This window comes from Balaenoptera borealis (assembly GCF_965194805.1).
Source record: "Balaenoptera borealis genome assembly, chromosome: X".
Classification (NCBI taxonomy): Eukaryota; Metazoa; Chordata; class Mammalia; order Artiodactyla; family Balaenopteridae; genus Balaenoptera; species Balaenoptera borealis.
The window spans coordinates 8,999,532-9,019,841 of record NC_138881.1 but is presented as its reverse complement, the minus strand read 5'-3'; the positions used below and the strand labels follow the sequence as shown (position 1 = coordinate 9,019,841).

General features: G+C 39.7%; 1 protein-coding gene across 10 annotated transcripts in view; it reads left to right on the top strand.

Moving 5' to 3' along the window:
• The window catches only part of ARHGAP6 (Rho GTPase activating protein 6), a 491,169-nt gene that overhangs the window by 275,982 nt on the left and 194,877 nt on the right, over positions 1-20,310 (top strand). Inside the window, exons 1-3 of one of the 10 annotated variants that reach the window (XM_082375542.1) lie at positions 7,252-8,476; positions 8,707-8,801; positions 11,085-11,209. The exons of 4 other annotated variants lie outside the window; for them this stretch is intronic. Coding sequence is in view for 1 of the 6 variants with exons in the window: in XM_082375541.1 (XP_082231667.1) it covers positions 20,289-20,300 (12 nt within the window). In the remaining 5 variants the exon portion in view is untranslated. 5 more of the 10 variants (XM_082375534.1, XM_082375543.1, XM_082375533.1 and 2 more) reach the window with 5 other exon arrangements.

Sequence of the window (20,310 nt, the reverse complement as noted above, 5' to 3'; positions counted from 1 at the left end):
TTCAGCCCTGACTGTGAAGTTTATACTTAGCAGACAGGATAGGTGGGGAGGCAGACATAGCAGGGAGAAGCCATTGGTGCTGAGAATTACAACCTAGGCTTCTATAGGTCTGCCTTAGAAGGCCCCAAGTTCTGCGTCCAAACTTGACCCTCTGGAGCTCCTGCTAAAATCTCTAAGGGAGACCTTGACAGAAAAAAAGTACATAGTTATTGATTATACATATGTAAATATATCCATGTGTTCAATAAGAAGGGTCAGAATAGAATTTGGAGTGATCTGAATTATTTAGTATGGATTAAATTATTTTTGGTGTAGATTTTACTACTTTTACAACAACAATGACAAGCTTTTAAAATATAAACAGTCTACATCATTGTTTTCTCAATTTATATTTGTTTATTTTGTATAATTCTAGTAAAGTGAGCATTCGATCAGCTGCAGAATTTTCATTGATGGATATTGCCGATAATAATGTTACTGATAATGAAATGGCATGATACATGTATAACTGAGATTCTTAGTCTTTTTAGACCACAGACCTAATCCATACAGAATAATATCTAAGTTATACATTTTCTCTCCATAGAAATGCTCATGCACAAAATTCTATATCCATTTTCAGGAGATTCCATTCATAAATTCATTGTACAAGTATTTACTGAGCACATACAAAATGAACAAAACAGAAGTACTGTTCTAGACATGATGGATACATCAGTGAATAAAATAGTTCAATACATCCTTTTTAGAGGTTACACAGAATAGGGAGATTGACAACAAATCAATAAATGCATAATGTGCCAGATGGTAATAAATAAGAGGACAGAATGATGGAGCGGAGTTGGTAGGATGGTAAAGGAAGCTTTCTCAGAAGGTGATATTTCATCAGAGATATGACGTAATGGAGGAGCTGATATTTAAAGGATGAGTCAACCATTGTAACATCTGGCTATCACTTAGGTTCCTGTGTGGCAAGTCAGTTTAGACAGTCAGACAAAGCCCTTTTTGTCTGTTAACGTGAAGAGCAGGTTTTAATTTAATTTCTTACGCATAGCCATGAGTAACTAGAAATTAGCACATTCGGGGAAGACATAATCTTTCTAAGTTATTTGGTTTTCCAATTTGACTAAGCAAACATATGATTAGCCATTGAAACCGTAGCTCCAAAGATGGTATTAGATTGCCCACTTCTGGGGAATTGACAGAAGAAATCATTGCAGATAAATTTTGAAAAGGAAATTTTTAAAATCTGACACCTTAAATTTTTTACAGCATCTAGATACACAGTATTGTCCAGTAGCAATGTTTGTGACGCTGGAAGTGTTTTATGTTTTCTCTGTCCAGTGAATAATCTTCCTTAGTGGTTTTCCTTTATAGCCACCAAGCCCCTATTGTTTGAAACACCCCAAGGGCCAGAAAGACCGAATCTTTACCCTAGAGACAGGCTTTCTTAAGATCTAAATGGTGGCTCCCAAGATCCTGGCCAAGTAAGCTGCAGTCCTCCTGGATCCAGTTTTGGATTTTACAGCTGCTCTGTCTTGGGCTCACTCCACGCCTGGTACCACGGAGAGGGTGCCTAGACTGTGGTGACTCTGTGAAGAAGGGCTTCTCTTGAAACCCCAGTCCTTCGCTTCAGCAGGGCCAAGCTGTAGAGATCTCTCCTCAGGCTTGTGTTTGTATCTTTGGATAATTTCCATGGGTTATTGGCCTTGATTCTGGTACTTTACGTTATATAGCTGAAAGGCAGATAATTGCTTGGTCTCAATTAATAACAAGAAATTGCTTGGTCATTGGAATATTAATCAGAAGGGCGGGTGCTGCTATTTCTGTTGAATGCCTGTCAACTTAATCCTGGTTGCCTTTCCTAGAGGAAAGAAAAGTTTGGTTACAAACACTGTGTTGTATTTGTCATCATTCAGAGTCCCACTGCAAAGGAAATAAATCACAAATCAAATTTACCTCACCAACATCCTCAAAGTATGCCCTTCAGAATGTCACTTTTTTTTTTTTTTTGGTAGGTAGCTTTTCATAGTAAAGGCACAATTCCTTTATGTTATTTATATGCTTGAAATATAGGCTTTCTGTTTTCCACATCCAGAGACAAGGATTTAATTTTCAAAATTAAAGTCCTCTGGTCAAATGCTAACCCTTGTGTTTTAGAAATCTGGGTAAACGTTGCTACCATTTTTCTTTTCTTTCTTCCTTTATTCTTTCCTTTTCTTTCTTTTTTTTCAACACTGTCTTTATTATAAACTCAAGAGAGGGCTAGTGATGTGGGTTTTTTACCCCACAAAGTGGAGAAAACATGATCTCTTGTTTTACATTTTACTTTTTATTTTACTTATCAAGCAGGAATTTGTTGGGCTGGTTTCTCACCTACTAACTTTCTAGTATCCTGGGGTTGAGGATTGGCTACCACACCTCTTTAAAAGGTCAATACTGATGGGCAGAGATTTAGCATTCTAATTATAAAAAATAAATGGAAGTAAAAAAATTAGAAAACATTCATATAAAAATTCAGAACATTAGAACCTTTAGTTTCACGTTTAGGAATTTGTATGAATAATTTTTTTCAGTATCTCCACATGGTAAGCATTTCTTGAGTAATTTTTTTGCACCTGATAAGGAAGAAAGGAATAAAGCAACATTAGCTGTCTTGGCTTTTGAATTTCCAAAGTCTTTCCTTAGCTTTTCAATACAATTAGAATTGTAAATCATTGCTCTAATTAAGTTATTAATAATTTCCTAACTATTATTTAAGATGCACATGAAATGAGGTATATGAGATTAATACTCTAAACATGGAGATTTTTAAAAATACAATTCTTTATCACTACCCACTTATATAGTTATATGTAGTGTATAGTTAATCACTGATTCATTAATCAGAAAGTGTTTGTAGTAAGAAAAATAACGTCTAGTTGTATATGTTGGAAAGAGGTAGTAAAAGTGGTAATAAATAAATATAGATATTAAAATACTTTCTGATTTATGTACTTCATTTATTTAGAAAAATATACTTTTGTTGAATTTCCCATCTGATTTTTATGACGCATCTAGATATTGTGAAAATAAAGCTATAGCAGATACTTGAGAGCCTTTGGAAGGAGAGAGAAGGGACATTTCAAAAGTAGCTTGGCCGTAAGTTGCAAATTACTTATGGCAGATGGTCTTGTTTCCCTTTTTGTTTTATCAGATGTAAGTATTCACGTCTTAAAATTAAAAGCAGGACACAAAGATAACTCTTTTCTCCATTTAAATACGATTTTTCCTTATTGGCTCTAGGTCCTCAAGTAATTATACGTTTGCATTGTTTAAAAATATATAATGAGGTACATTAAATCTAAATTAAGATGATACAGGGGCATTTCCTATGTTACAGAGGAGTCTTTTGGATGAATTCGTCTATTCCAAATTATTATGTAGATACTTAGGATATGAGCATAACCTCAAGTCCTAGTATTTACTTTACGATATACTTGCAGAAATCAAAGATATTGAATATCTATGTTACTACCTGTCTTTTCCCACTTGAATTCCAATATGTAGAACTAGGCATTATCTTTCTCATAAATAATATTTGATTAATTTGTTAGTGATTAACTATATACCAAAGGGATATCGGTAGAGAAAATTTTAGCAAAAACTTCTTTGTACTAGCTTTGAATGCCTCTATTAAGCATTATAATTATTTTAAATTATTAAAGTTGTTTATGAATTCTTCAAATTAAATCAATTATTTGTCAGGGCAAGTTTAATTTTTTTTTGTAAAGTACATAATATTTTAATTAGTTAGGGCCAGATAGTAAATATTTTAGGTTTTTCTGGGCTTATGGCCTCTGTTACAACTCTGCCATTTTAGCACAAAAACAGCCCTAGAAAATACATAAATGAATGTGTATGTCTGGTTCCAATAAAACTTTATTTACAATAACAAGCAATGGGCTGGATTTGGTCGATGGGTCATGGTTTGCCAGCTGCTAGTTTAGAGGATAAACAGCTGTGCGCCTGTAGAACTAATTTGTTGAGAGGAACACTTGAGTGAACACATAAAGTTTGATGCTGCCCATGTCCTTGCTGCCCATCCTTTAGGAAACAGCCATCCCTCCAATAAGATAATGGAAATGTGCTGGAGATTTCTCTCTGTCTACATGGAGACCTTCTTAAGGAATTTTTGAGATTTATGCACCAAATAAGATCTGTCAGTGCCAAGTGAAACCCTGGTGCAAAAAATATGTTAACTCTACTTATTTTAATAAATATGTCCCCTTTTTCAGTCATTCTGATAGTTGGGCCAATCTTTATTACGAGCATATTTTCTATTGTAGATTTCCTTTGAAAATGACCTGTCCTCAAGGTGCCAAGGTGCTCCTCTATCTCAGGTTGGAGCATGATTAGCCTGTAGATAGTGATGGGCCTCAGGAAACATGCTCAGGTAGTTCTGTGAGCGCTCAGTGGGAGAGCCCTTTTCTTATGTTCTTCATGCCATAGGTACTGTGCTCGTCAGGTGTTAAATAATGATAGAAAAGTATAGTCTACAGTGAGCTTTGAATTGCAGGAGGTAAAACTACAGCACATTGTGATTTCAAACTCAACATCCAGTTTTACGATGACCAAATAGTCAGAGATAAATTTTCTAGTGAGAGAATTATCCAAGTTTCTGATCTCACTTTTCCCCTTCCATTGTTGACTTTACCCAAAGAGAGAACATTGGTCCTACATTAGGACTGACATCAGAGGAAAGGGAAATGTTTATAGCTGGAGACGACCTTAAAGATGAGAAGAGGATAATGATTTTGATGACTACAACAATGATTGTGACCCCCATCGATTTAAACAGCAAGTTATTGTTTACGAAATGCTATTTCAATCCTATCACTTTATGATAGTTAAAACAAAGATTCCGGTTCTGTGACTTTTGAAAGGCTAAATGAAAGAAAGTGAAACTGAAATACTTGGAATTTTGCCTCCTGATACAGTTAGGAAACAGAGGAGACAAAGTTTAAACCAAGACCTAGTTTGCAGAGTCTGTTTGTTCAACCTCCCTATTTTTCTAATATTCACTGTTTCTTCTGCTGGTAATACTGGGTTTTAGAATAGTATTACAGTCAGATTGCTCATGGCTGCCACTGTTGACACATGCAAACTAGGGGAATCTACCCAGTGCCAACTGCACACCCATGAACTGGAGTTTATCACCAACTTTCAGCTAAATGTTTGTTCCTGCTTTCCTGTGGATCTGTCCAAACTCTGATTGTAACTCCTGCGTGTACTGACAACTTGATAATTTAGCATACCCAAAGGTCCATTTTTAAGGAACCATTCACAGTATGACTGTACTCATTATCCTCTGATGTTTATCTTAACGAGTACCTTCTATTGTTAAGCTTTGAATAAAATGGAGGAAATGGCAGGGAAGTGCTGGATAGAGTGGAAGAGGGAAGAAGGTAAACCGCACTCTGATAATTATGATGACAACAGTTTCAACTACCACCATTTTTTAACATTTACAATGGGTGAGGACAGGATTGTTTTACATTTGTTATCTCATTTCATCCTCACACCATTCCCCTGAGATAGATATTATTCTTTCTATCTTACATATAAGAAAATTGAGGCTTAGAGAGATCAAGATCACACAGGTAGTAAGTGGCAGAGGCAGGATTTGACTTCAGTGCTGTGGCGTCCAAAGTGCATGCTCATAAGCACTAAGTGATACTGTATCATAATGGCTGGTCTCTACGTTGTGGTTAATTAGGAATACTTGCAGACCCTCGCCACTCAATGTGTGGCCAATCAGACCAACAGTATCAGTATCACCTGGGAGCCAGTTAAAAATGCAAAATTTCTGTTCCCATCCCAGACTTCCGGAATAGAATCCAAATTTTCAGAACAGCCCCGGGGGATACATTGCACTTTAAACTTTGAAAAGTGCTGGCTTAGACTTTTCCTAGGCAATCCCTACTGAATAGTCTGAAGACCCATAGAAACACTTTATCATCAGGAAGGGGACTGAGAAAGAAAACCAACAGAAACAACTGCAATGTACACGAAAGGTTTCACCTGCTCCTGAAATCCACATGTAGACTATTACAGAGTGGCTCAAGGGAGCGCAGGGGAATAGTGGATACACTTTCATTCAAACCAGGACACTTAGGAAAGGGAAAGGGTCACTAGCAATAATGACACTGGGACATTGGGCATAAACTGGAACAGCCCTAAGCAACCTGGGACATATGGTCACCTCAATTATAGCACCTAAGTCTTTATGGTAAGAATCCATGAAAATATTAGGATTCTCTATTCTGTAAAAAGTGAAAGTAGAGAGATGGGAAGTTTCAAGGCTACAGATTTTAAAAGGGTGACAATTACTTGTTTATTAAATTATTTTATTCCACAAATATGTATTAAACCCTTTCCTCCTTTGTCTTTTTTTTTTTTTTTTTAATCGTAATCAATGTTATTCTCCTTAAACCACAAAACAGAGCCTTCGGTTGTACAAACATCACTAGTTACAGTCTCGCCAGGAGGTCCCGGCTGGGGAGGGGGCAGTTATCGGCCAGAGCTTCTGAGGGGACCTCTTTAAAATGCTAACGGCCAGGTTAAAGGACTCGAGGCAAGGGCGGTGGTGGAGGTGGCAGGGCTCCCACCCCAAGTCGCGGGAGGCAGCCCGACCCTCTAGGAGGGCCCCGGGCCCAGGCCCCTGCGCCCCGGCCGCCCGGCGCGGCGGCTGCTGCGCGGGGCCAGCTCCTCGGGGCCCCCGGCGCCCGGAGAAGGCCTGCCCAGAAGCACCATGGCCACCTCTCCATGCTCCTCTGGCACGCCAGGGCTCCGAGATGGTTCCAAGGACCTCGGCTCCTCAGCTAAATCTGGGCACCAGCGTCCCGGGGAGGTGCGGGTCTGGAGGCCGAGGTCTTCCAAGGGGCTGGGTGACGGGGAGGGCGTGGGCGAGGGCGCCGCGGCCCGGCGCTCCGGGGGCCCCGCTGGCTTCGGGCCTCCTGAGACTCGCCGAGGACCATGTGCGCGCGGAGGGCGTCCCGCTCCGGAGACTCCATCCCGGCCGCCGTCCACGGCGCGCGCCGCCCGGCCTCCAGGGCGCGCCGCTCCGCCGGGGACAGGGACCGCTCGGGCGCGGGCCGCTCGGGCTCTGCGCGCGCAGCCGCTCCCGCTGGCGCCACGCGGCCCCGGCCGTCTCCGTGCGGCTCCTCCTCGGGCTCCTGTCAGGTATTGTTATAGGCTATGGGGCTCCGGAGGTGGACATGATGCCACAGAACTTAACAGCATAGGTAATACTGTATCCTTTCAGCTTGACGACAGCAGTATCAGGAAACATGGTGTTACAATAAGAGTTAACCTTACGGGAGTCATAAATTGAAAGCGTCTTTGTTCTTTTTCAATCTTGTATCTTAAGAAGTGATATAGTCTAACATTTTTTAACTTAGGAATTGTAAAACAATTTTAAACAAATTAATGGAAGGTGAGTCCAAATGTGATAATTAAGGCAAGTCCGGAAGTTGGTGTTGGAGGAGGGCTAAGAATGCTGTTTTAGACGGTAAGAAAATAGACTTGCCCTCTCTAACGTATCACCTGGATCTTCTGGCACATATGGAACCGTGGGCCAAATGGGCCATGCTGGCAATTTGTACACATGTAAGCTTTGGAGTTCATTATCTTTTGTGGGTTTCAGAATGGAGTATTTATCCTAAGAGTTTGTCTACCCTGAGCTGTACCTCATAAATGAGAAGTACAACGTGTGCATCTTTCATGCTGAAAAATAAACAGCAACCTCATCTTTTGTAAACAGTAATGTAGTATGCTTAGTGAGATTTACAGATGCATCCGTTTAGATAAACCATAAGAATCCTTTTTTTCTTCTCCAGAAGCACCACTTTTTTTCTACTTATTTTTTTGAAGTATAGCTAATTTACAATGTCATGTTAGTTTCAAGTGTACAGCAAAGTGACTGAGATCTATCTATCTATCTATATATCTCCTTTTTCAGATTCTTTTCCATTATAGGTTATTGCAGGATATTGAGTATAGTTCCCTGTGCTATACAAGAATCCTTATTAATAATCAGTCCTCATGCAAGACCCATGGACATGTATACTACATAGGAAATTTGTTTTATGACCACCACGCTTTTCCAGCACCTAGAACTAATTCCAGCACATAGTAGGAAGTCAGTTAAAATTTGCGGGATGAGCAAATGAATCAAATGGCATTTCAGAGATGCTGAAAGAGGAAAGCACTATTCATCGTTCCTATTTTAGTTTTTTTCTCAGAGTGCAGAATTGCTCCAAGGCAGCTCACGTAGATAGTGCCAGATCAGTACAGGAAACCAGGAAGGAGAGGGCAAAGACTGACCTTGTGGCTTTGCCAACTGTCTCTTCTATTCTTGTTTTGTTTCCTTCATTTGGAGAAGCAGATGTGCCTGCCTGATAGGATGGAAGCCTGAAAGCTTCAAGATCTGGAGGTAACAACATCCTGGTCTCTCAAACTTCCTGGGTGAATCATTGGCCAGCCACAACTATAAGATTTATCACTTCCAGAAACCCAGCCCCATCAGTGCTCTTATGAAATGCGCTTATGATCCAGAACAAGTAACAATAATTGGCAAATTATAGACAGCCATATTGTTTATACATAATACTTCATAAGCTTAAAACAATCTAATTTAAAGCTTGAAATATTCCTTTGTTGCAGATAGTTCCATTTGAAAGTACTGGATCAAATTGTCCTGTGGTAAAAGATCTATGAGAAATGAGATTCGAATAAGCAGCACAGGCCCCATTTCAGAGGTAAAGATATATGTCTTCCTATCCAAATCCCATGCAATCATGCTTCCTCAGGGTCCACTCCAAATAGTGTCATCTCACTTTCCTCTAGCTTCAGCTTCTCCTCTACACACTTAATTATCTGCTCATATCAAAACCTTTCCTTGATCAAACCTCTCCTGAAAGCCACCTCTTCTGTTTTTTTATAGCTAAACCTTGCATAAAGGTAGTTTATACTCAAAGCTACTTCACATACTCATCTCTATTCACTCCTCAACCCTCTGCCAGCTGGCTTTCACCCCATCACTCTCTTGAATCTCCTTTTTCTAAGGTTACAGATGACCTCATTACCAGTTCAGGAAGATGAGTCCTTATTGCATTTAAGCTCTGTGGCCTTTGAATCCAGCTCTGTTTCTCCCTGACAACCTCTTTTCCTCCGTTTTCCACAACTCCTTTATTTCTCCTCCTACCTCCCGAGGCAATACATCGTGATCTCCTTTGCAGGCATCTTTTCCTTCATCTGTTCTTAAGCACCTTTCCATCTCAGCCCTCTTCACTTATCACTGTACACACATTCCCTTCACCCTGTCTTTTTAAAATTAATTTGTATTGGGGTATAGTTGATTTAAAGTGTTGTGTTAGTTTCAGGTGTATAGCAAAGTGAATCAGTTATACATATACTTATATCCACTCTTTTTTAGATTCTATTCCCATATAGGTCATTACAGAGTATTGAGTAGAGTTCCCTGTGCTATACAGTACACGCTGTTGTTAATTCCATGGATTCTGCTACCATTTACATTGTTTCAGGATCTCTTCTGTTGCAGAGAACAGAGGCATGCTTGGTTATTTCAGATAGCAAAAATTCATTGTAAAGTTACAAGAGTAGGAATGTAAGAGGAGAAAAACATCTTAGCCCTTGGGAGAACTGGAACACCACTCCAGGCAGGACGCAGAAGGAACTCATCACTGTGCAAAATTTGAGTCTTTAGTGATGGTGGACATTTACCAGGCTGTAGACTCAACTTCACCCACTCACTCACTATTTCCGTCTCTCTCTTTCTCTCCCTCCCTTCATCCCTCCCTCCCTCAACCCCCTCTCTCTTTTTTATCCATTTCTTCTCTCTAGTCTCTAATATCTTGACTCTTCTTCTCTTTCCCTCATGGTTTCTGCTCATTTGTGTCATCTGCTGCCTCCTGCTTTCTGCTCTTTGACTACTCATAGTTCCTTGGTATATACACTTTATTCTATAAATTAAAACATTGCTGTAATTTTTATATTTGCCTTCTGGCTGCTTTCAGTGCCTTCTGGAACTAGGTGGAATATATATGTGTGTACATGTGTATAAATGAATGAAAGAAGGAGGGAAAGAAGGGAGGAATGCAACTTTGAACCAGATCTACTCATTTTTTCTTTGTGTCCTCAGTGGCTGCCATGATATATAATAGTTGCCAGTTATTGAGCACCTACTGTATATCTGACATTATGTCATTTATGTATATGTCTGACCTTCATGTGCTCCTAAAAAGAGATGGTATTTTCTCCTTTATAAAAACATGTAAGGAAACTGGGACTCTCAGAGACTAAATCACTGGCTCTGGATCACCGTGCCAGAAATGGTGAAGCCAAGATTTCAAAACTGTTACGTTTTATAGGAAATATTTGATAACCTGAGTAAATGAATGCAATATGGTTTTCTGCATTCATTTTTAAATAAAACTAGCAGTAACCAAGGTGTATTTTGATAATAGTGATTGAAACAATCACTGTTACTTTGGCCTTTTTATTTTATATTGGTTGGTCTTTTATATGTCTAGAATTTTTAGCCTGTGAAAATATAGACCAAGAGGGAGAAATAACTATCTTCGAATTTGGAAAGCCTATTGGACAGGTTGTATGAAGTAGAAGGGATTCAGCTGCAAGTAACAGAATGCTCCGTCTCCAACAGAATGAAACAGCAATGAAATTGCAATCTAACATGATAAGAAATCCAGAGTGGCGTGCGATCCTTGTATAGAGTATTAGAGTGGGAAGTCTTTCTCCCTGCAGGCTCTGTCCTGCTTTGTGTGTTAGCTTTGCTCTTAGGCTAGTAGCAAGATTGCTGCATCAGTTCCTAACATCATATTTAGATACAACAGTGACCGTAGGAAGAAGTACAGGCCCCCTCTTCCTTGTCTCCTTCCTAGCAGGAGACTTTCCTAGAAGCTTCTGCATATCTCATTGGCTGAAATTGGGTCACATGCTGTGGCAATGACTGCCGGTTGCTGCCCCTTCTCTCTGCCTACCTTTCACTGCCTCCCATACAGCTAATTGTGACCATGTGACTAAGTCCCCGCCAATGAGGGCTTCCTGTTGGCTGAAGCACAGATGTCCTGTCCAGAGCCCAAGCAGCCATGTGGGACCCGAGGCAGCAGAGTGAAACGACAGTCAGGTAAGCTCATGGGAGCCTCGCCTGATGCCGTTGCAGGGCCCCAGGCTGCCTAACACCTGACTTCTCTTCCCCCAGAGGGAATTATACTTGCATCTTATTTAAAGCCACTGTTATTTTTATTTCTTGCTCTTTTTCTAATTGTTATGCAATGGAACTTAATCTGATATCCATTTCCCTTCTTAAAACAGTCCTGGCAAATGGAATAGTATAACCGCAACTGACTAAAAATATATAATGAGGATCTGTCGTTGGAACCAGGGATTGGTCATCTACCCTTTGTCACACGGGGGAGGGTCGAATAGCCAAACAACATCAGACCTCTGTTAGGAAGCGGGAGGGAGGGGGAAATGACTGTTGGGTCGGCAACTAACAGAGGCTGCTAACCAAGTTAAGTAATTTTCCCAAGGTCATGGCTAGTTATTTGTAGAAGAAAAATTCCAACTCGGGTTGTCTAAAAGCAAGTTCAGTGGACTTATCTTTACCAGCTGAGTTGAGTTCACAATTTGTCACTGATATTATAAAGGAAATTCATACAACATCTGTTACTTTATTAATTCCCTCTTACTAAGATACAGATGGTTAACAGTTACCTCTGCATTGGTGAGAATTATATACATATATGTAAATGTTACATGCACATGGGAAAATGCCAGGCAGAGCAGACCACCTCAGAGTTATGTACTTGGCCAAGTAGTAATGTGAGAAAAATTTGCCTTGCTAATGTTGTTTGCCTGAGGTAAATATTGAAATAGCATGTGTTCCAAGCACGGGACCTGGGCAGAGTGAGGTTCGAGGTGAACTGGGATTGTTTTGAGTGGTGGAAGGAAGGCAACCCTAATGTGTGTTTGTGGGCTTTTTAAAGTTTGGAGCCAGTTTGAAAAATAACCCACATTGCACCATGCATGTGGCTTTCCTTGTCAACACCATCCTGCTGCTGACCCTAGAAGTTTCACTTCCCTTAACATACTTAACATCCATTTGGGGATAAGGCATAGCACTTGGATTTTAAGGGTGATGGCCTCGTTAGCAATTTGTGGAACTCAGTAGCCATCTCAAAAATTCAAAGCCAGTCGGAATGACACTGCTCGAAAATCTTGTACCTCAACTTTATTTTATATGGTTTTTTCTTCTTGTTTTACGAGGGCCTTCAAAGTGAAGTATCAGAGGGAATGTATTTGTATATTTCTCTCAGTCAACTAAAAAGGTGGAAAAAACATTTTGTGTTTGTGGATGGTATTTGTATAAGATTCAAAGGCAAATTTTATCTGTGTGACTGATAGATAAATTGCTAATGGTCTTCGATCCCATTTTACAAAATGGATTTTACAAAATGATTTCACTGATGCTGAAGGAGGCAGGAGAAAGAAGGCAAATCTGAAGTCTATAATATCCTTGGAGAACATCTTCTTAGAAGACAGGGGAAGGAATATTTTTTTAAAGTGTGAAGCAATACAGTGCACGGTTACAGTGTTTAATACTGCTTATGCTAAGGTGGTTAGGAATTTTGAATGCACTGAAATGTGGTGATAGGAGGTTTGGTACTGATACACATTTTGAACAAGCCTTTTATTAATAAAGGTTAAATGAGATTTGGAGGTTATATTGACAATACTTATGAGCGAGACCGTTTGGTTACCTTTAACCTTCCTTTAAGAGACATTTACAGAATTAATTTGTTAATTATAAATAAGTCCCTCTTACTTTCTAATTGTTTCTTCTTCTTTTATTCTGAGTGATTATGTGTTCCTGAATATTTTAAAGCAAGGTTGCATATAAAAAGTTTTTTCTCACATCAATAATTCAGATTGGTCCATTTGTATTATTAATCAATGGAGAATTTACCCATTCTGTTATATACAGAATTTTTCTAAATTAAGATGAATTTATTTTTAGGAAGATAAATACCTAGGATTTAATTTTGACTTTCTGCAGGACTTTGCATTAAACTGTTGCTAGACATGAATGGGTGACCTTTATGATGATAAAATAGAATGAAATATCCCAAACTGATTTTTCTCTTATAAAAAGGCAATAGAGTTACTAAATTGTAGGAGAATTTACAGAAGAATTGAGATCATTCATGGCTATCTGAGGAAGACAATTAAGATATAGTTAAGAATAGAGTTATCATATGACCTAGAAATTCCACTCCTGGGTGTCTTCCTAAGAGAAATAAAAACCTACGTCCGTACAGAAACACGTATATGAATGTTCACAGCAGCATTATTTATAATAGCCAAAAAGAGGAAAGAATCCAAATGTGCATCAACTGATGAATGGATAAGTGAATGTGATATAGGCATATAATAGAATATTATTCAGCCACAAAAAGGAATGATAAATGCTACAACATGGATGAAACTTGAAAACATTATGCTAAGCATAAAATCCAGACACAAAAGCCCTGTACTGTATGATTGCATTTATATGAAATACCTAGAATAGGCAAATCCATAGAGAAAGAAAGCAAATTCATGGTTGCCAGGGACGGGGGGAGATTGGAATGGGGAGTAAGTGTTATTGGGTATGGGTTTCTTTTTGGGGTGATGAAAATGTTCTAAAATTGATTGTGGTGATGGTTGCACAAGTCTACAAATATACTAAAACCCATTAGATTGCACACTTTGGTGACTTTTATGGTATGTGAATTGTCTCAATTTTTTAAAAAGTCATAGTAAAGACCCAAGTTTGAGAAAAAGCAGGCCTGGTTGGTATTTCTAGCTCCTCTGTCCACATAGCAGATATTTATTAAGCAAATCACTGTGGCCCTAGGTCACTGCTGGTCATGACTTGTAGGGCTTTAAGTGACTTCTTAGCACAGAGGAGAGATGCTGTGTGTCATTCAGGCAGTCCTGTGCAGCTAGCCAGAGAGACCCCATATCTGAAAATGCTACAACTTTGGGGGAAGAAAGGAGAAAAAATACTACAGCTATTTGAATGCAATGGATAGAATTAGAAGTCTGATCAACTAACCAAAAGACACATCAGACTTGGAAACCAACAAAGACATGAGCCAAATCATGAGAGGGTAGGGTGCAGATGTCTTTAACTTTATCCCTCATCTAACTTGAAAAGAGAATTTCGCACCGACTGAATGGGAGAAAAGCCAGGAATCCTGTGAATCAGAGCCCCTTGGATTTCATCCATCCCCAGTGCTCTGGGAGTGATTACGTCCAATGATGAACTAATGTCTGTAAAGAATGATGCATTGTGTATGTATCTGTCATCTTGATATTAATTATAAAAGGTTACTAAAAGAAAATGACTTCCCAATTCAGTGCAGTTTGGGGGTGGGTCATAAGCACAACACCACTGCAATTAAAATCCACAGTGAAATACTCAGAGACAGCAGGAGGGAAAGTGGTGGCATTCTCAGTTGACCTGAACTATCATCTACTGGCAGGTAATATAGCTGTGATGAAATTCCCCAGCAAAAAAAGGTGAAAACGAATTCATTAGAGGCACAGTCTCAGTACTAAGCGCATTACCAACATAGCAACGAAGAGGCACTGGGGATATTTGAAGATATACTCCCTCTAGCAAATATGCCCTGCAATAATGTTTTAAACTTGTTTAACGCTGTAGCATCATTTTCCTCATTTCTGGGTCAAGGCAACGTGAATATTTTATGTTATTTAATTATGTGATAAATTCTCAATTTGTTTTGGTGTAATTTAACTATATAGTGATTAGATGGATGTAAATCTTCTAGAAAGTTTTATTAGATATTAAAATGTGCACATATTGAAATATATATGCTATATATCTTAGAATATTATATCAAATAATTATATTAAATCATTACAGTATTGAAGCACAGTCTAGCAAAATTCATTAATGTCCCACCAGACATAGAAAAGTATAACAATGTTTTTCAAAAGACAGAAAAATTAGCAGTGATGAAAGTATTTAAGAAAAAAACCCCATATTGACACTATGTTATTTTGCCACAAAGCAGCCAAAACCATTTTTATCATTCTGACGTCAGAATACTTCCAAGCAGGTTGGAGTCATGTACGCTAGTGAAAGCAGTCAAGCAAACAGCTGCTTTGCCAAACTAGAGTTTCCACTGTTGGCTAATTATTCCTCATTCTTTAACCTGAATCCCTTGGAGAAAAAGTGGAAAGTTAACCAAGCAGCAAGTGGTTGGTGAGCACCTGCCATGTACCTAGTACCTAAAGTGTTGTAGGGAACGTGAAAAAACATAAGGCATCATTCCGTTCTTCAGAGGGCATGGATTAGCCCATAGGATGCTGGCGAAACTGCCTTCCACTCAGTTGTCTTCAGCATAGGACCAGCCTTAAACAAAATTCTAAAGTTTGGTTCAGGCCTTTATTAATTAACATGAATCCATTTATCATGGAGACTACACCACCCTGCTCCACACCTCCGCCACCCAAAGCCATCAATAAACTTCTCTCTCATTGCTAAGCCTCCCCTTATCCCTTAATGAACCCCTGCTGCTTCTTCATATATTTCCCTGAAACAATGTAGGAGAATTGAATCACAGTGGTGGGACCTCAAAGGTCATGTATTTGGCCTCTCACCCAAAGCAGGAGTCCTTTTTCTCCGTATTGGGAATGGATGACCAAATGGTTATCTGCATGAACCTCTGAGTGTTAATGAGTCCTCTTCCCCCTAAGTCACTTATCCTTGGGTAAATGTTTTCTTTAGAAAGAGTCTCCTTGGGAAAGGCCCAGGCCTACTCCTTGGAATTCGCATTCAGTCATTTCAAATCTGCTCTGTTGAAAGATAGGCCAGATCTACTACTGAATCCACCTGGTGGCCACTCAGATATTTTAAGTCAGCATTTCTCATACCCCACAGTCTCTGCCACTCCAGACTAAACAGCCTCGATTCCTCTTGTGGACTTCAAAGGTTTATTAAATGATGCTATATCCAGAACCTTCCCTTCCCCATCCACACTGCTCCCTTCAGGGCTTGCTGGATGGGTCAATATCTTTCAAAGGTGTGGCCTCCAGAACAGAGTTTGATGCTCCAGGGGTGCTTTGACCTGGGTGGAGTCCATTGCATTATCATTTTTATCAAGTTGGATTCTAAAGTTCTTTTCTTGCTGCCCAAGTTTCCATTACCTCGTTTAGCCCTTTTGTCAGACTTCATTTGAGCTTAGTGGACAGTCTAAGAGCTCTACCTCTTCCTCAAATTGCTTCTCTATCTCACATTAATTTTGTTACAATTTAAAAGCAAACCTCTCTAAGTTTTTGAATCTTTTTATTTTAGTCTCATTCTAAACTTTTGATCTAATTAAATTATTATATGTAAGTTTAAACTATATTTTAAAACTCTAATTCTCTCTCCTATTGTCTATTCTTCCTAGCTTAGTGTCACCTACAAATTTGATAAGCATGACTTATACCTTTATGTAAGTTTTTGATGAAGATGTTGAGACAGGTGGGACCAAGTGCCTGCCATTGTAGCTTTGCCCTCTTTGTTAATTAGTACCTGATATTCATAGTTCTTAAGTCTATCTGAATGTATAACCATTTCTGCTACACTTTATATCTGGTAAGTTTCCAGAAAAATTTGTCCAGTACTTTACTGAAATTGGTCATTCACCTAAACCTTTTGGGGTCAGGCTCCATGGTAACGGGAGAAAAGTGTGTTGATGGTCTGTGGGGAAAACATATTGAGGCTGATACACTATTGGGGCATCCCTGTATATAAAAGAACTATATATTACTGTGTTTACCTTTGAGTTTACTCTACCATAGAGCACATTCCTTTCTTAACTAAAATTCTGTAATTAATAGTCATCATTTCACAAGAAACGATGATGATGGTGGTGGTGGTGGAGGTCATGATGATAGTGATGATAGTGATGGTAGTGGTGGTGGTGATAATGATGGTGATGATGGTTATAAGGATAGTGATGATGATGATGATGGTGATGGTGGTGGTAATGGTGGCTCCTTCTAGATGCCAGGCTCTGTCTTAAACACTTTACAGTTATTATCTTATTTAATCATCACAACAACCTTGTGGGCTAGGTGTTGTACACTGACCCTAACCAGTATGGACATTCACCACTATTAGATTCTCTTTGGTAGATAACGGAAACCACTAAAGAAGTGTGAGATGGTAAAGATTACCTACTGCTCCAGCATTATCACTATCAGCTTTCATGAAAGACCAAATTCTCCCATATATATAACCATGTATTAGCCAGTTGGCACCACAGATCCAACCTGTTTTGTTACCTTGACAACAACAATAAAAATGGTAGGTGCTCTGTCCTTTCAGGTATTCTGAGCATCTCTTTGCATGAAAAGTTTACCTGATGCAGCCACAAAAGATGACTGTCTCATTAGAAATCCTAGGCACTTCATTGGAGAGGGTGCGCCACTTTATGGGCACACCCTCCTCGATGATGAGGCCAAGGAGGGTGACCAGAAAGTGCTGAAAGGAAGTGGAACCATTAGGGAAGAGGGAATGGAAATGTGGGGTGAGGGGGCCACTTGCCACATATTCAAACTCATCCTACACTGGGTATGATCAACTATCAAGAAATAGGTGTGGCCCTTGGGACAACTTAGCCCAGGTTGACATATCTGCCATCCATTTTTTTTTTTTTTTTTTAGTATAGCGTAAGCATTACTGTTGCCTGAGACAGATTGCTTCTGGTCAAACGAGGACACCCCAGCACATGCATCGGCACTTCTAAGCACTGGTCAAGTTGGGTAAATTCCCTGAAAAGAAGGAGTTTAGTTCTCAGAGTGACTTGAAATTAGAACTTTTTTCCCCATTGTTTTTATTTTAAAATACTTTTGCCTGGGAGAAAGCACTGTGTGGAATTAATACCTTCTTCTGTCTGCACTACACCATGCAGGTTAACCTAACTTGGATGCGGAAATTCTTTCTTGACGTCTTTCCAAGTGCCTTAAGAGAACGCTTTTGGGGGGCTTACCTCTGTGTATTGGTCAGACTGAATAGCCCAAGGAGCTGTGGCTACCCTGGAGGGCAGGGTTTTGTTGAAATTTGTGCAGTGGTGCAAAGGATCATGCTTTTCACAACCGAAGCAGATGTGCATACTTGTAACTTACCTTCAGTTTGGAAACATGTTAGTTAGTGAGGCAGTAATTTCTATCAATAATTAGCTACCCACAGGTGGATGTGGAACTGAGTATGCTTGAACTCATTAATACACTTTGAAGGCATTTTTCAAGTGGGTTAAGATCCACATTGTATGAAAAAAAATAGTCTGTATACATATACACAGTATATATACATCAATCTGGGTAAACATAGGATGTATACGTAGTGTAAAGTATACATGTGTATGCTTTTAATGAATTTATTTATTTATTTTTGGCTGCGTTAGGTCTTTGTTGCTGTGCGTGGGCTTTCTCTAGTTGTGGCGCACGGGCTTAGTTGCTCTGCGGCATGTGGGATCTTCCTGGACCAGGGATCAAACCTGTGTCCCCTGCATTGGCAGGCAGATTCTTAACCACTGCACCACCAGGGAAGTCCCTACATATGTATTGATATATTGATATTTTATATGCCAACTTGAAAGATCATTCTCAGGCATTTATTTTAAGAAATAAACCTAAATCTGCTCTTACTTCATTTCAGATTCTCCATGGGTGCTAGAATATTTTATCCTTTGGATGGTTAAGTAAGAAAGATATAACACCTAAGCTGAAATGTCATTTATGGCTCTCTACTGGAGAATTAAGGGAGCTTATTCCGGTGTGCTGAAATCTCTCTTCTGGTCCCCTCCCTGGAAGACAAGTCACTATAGTGAGCCTGGTCCTTGTCTGCCCTTGCCCTTTAATTAACGACTCTGATCAAGTGACTTAAGAAGATATCAGATTTGGAAGACCCTCTGCTCTTTCGTACACTACTCTGGTCTCCAGTGGTTCCTGTGCTGTCTTTAAGTAAATAATAAAGGCCTTGGCTTCCTTTGCTTCATAAACTGAGGGTATACAGGATGTACCTGCTTCAGCATGACCATTGCTTCATTTGGACTGGTTAACCGTGTGTGTTTTTAAGGCACGTAGGCTGTGAATATCCTTCATTTCCTAGCAGATTACAATCTGCTAGTGTAATCATCCGACATCTCATCTGTTGTCTTGTTAGCTCTGTGTGTGTGTGTGTGTGTGTGGGGAACTATTTGAAATTGTAATTCATCAACTTGTACCAGATTCTCTTTGCCATTGGTGAGAGCAGTATCCTTTGCACGAGTAAGTTTCACTAATTTAAGAGGACTACTATGCAATAGTGAGTTTCTCAGTTGATTTGAGCATGATGTTACTTAGGTCCCAGGTCTAATCTTGATTACGATTCTTTCACTTCCTGTCCCATGGCTGAGCATCTCCATACTTTGACTGTTTGTCCCACAGTTGTCTTTTGGGCTTGGGAGAGCCAGTTGAGAATATGGATGAACAAGTACAAATCAATCCCCAGAGCAAAAGAACAACATTTAGAGTACAGAGCTCAAGCCTTGATTATGGTTCATCTTTTCCCCAAGAAAAGACAAAGACATTTCTGTATAGATGAAAACATATCTGTATGGAGCATTGTATGGCGGAGTGTGTGTATGTGTGCATGTATGTAATGTGTCTATATGGACGTATGTGTGTGTGTATGTGTCAGGGAAGGGGTAGATCTGTTGTCATATGAATGATGACAGCAAAAATACCCATTAGTTACCGTGGAGCAGGTCATGTGCTGAGTGTTGGACCTGCTGCATGTTTATTTGTGCAAGGGTTTACTATAATGATCACCCAAGCACTTCCAGAAGGAGAAGGTGAGGAGTGATTTGTCAGTGCCTAAGGGTCTCCCAACGTGTGGTCTACAACTGTGTTTGTCAGTGAGTTGTTTGGGCCTCGGCAGGAATTTTCCCACAGAAAGGATGTTCTAACTGGCAGGCTCCCAGGACCGCCTACAAATCCATTTAACCATAACGGAGCTGACGAGCACTGTCAGGGCTGGAGTTGGTTTCCAAATGGGAAGTCAGCCTAGTATTAATAGCACAGTTCCAGCTGCACTTTGGGTCCAGCGGACTTCTGATGGACCGGCCTGGGAACCGAGGCACTCTTTGTAACATTTATAGGAAATGGATTCCTTGGTGAGCATGG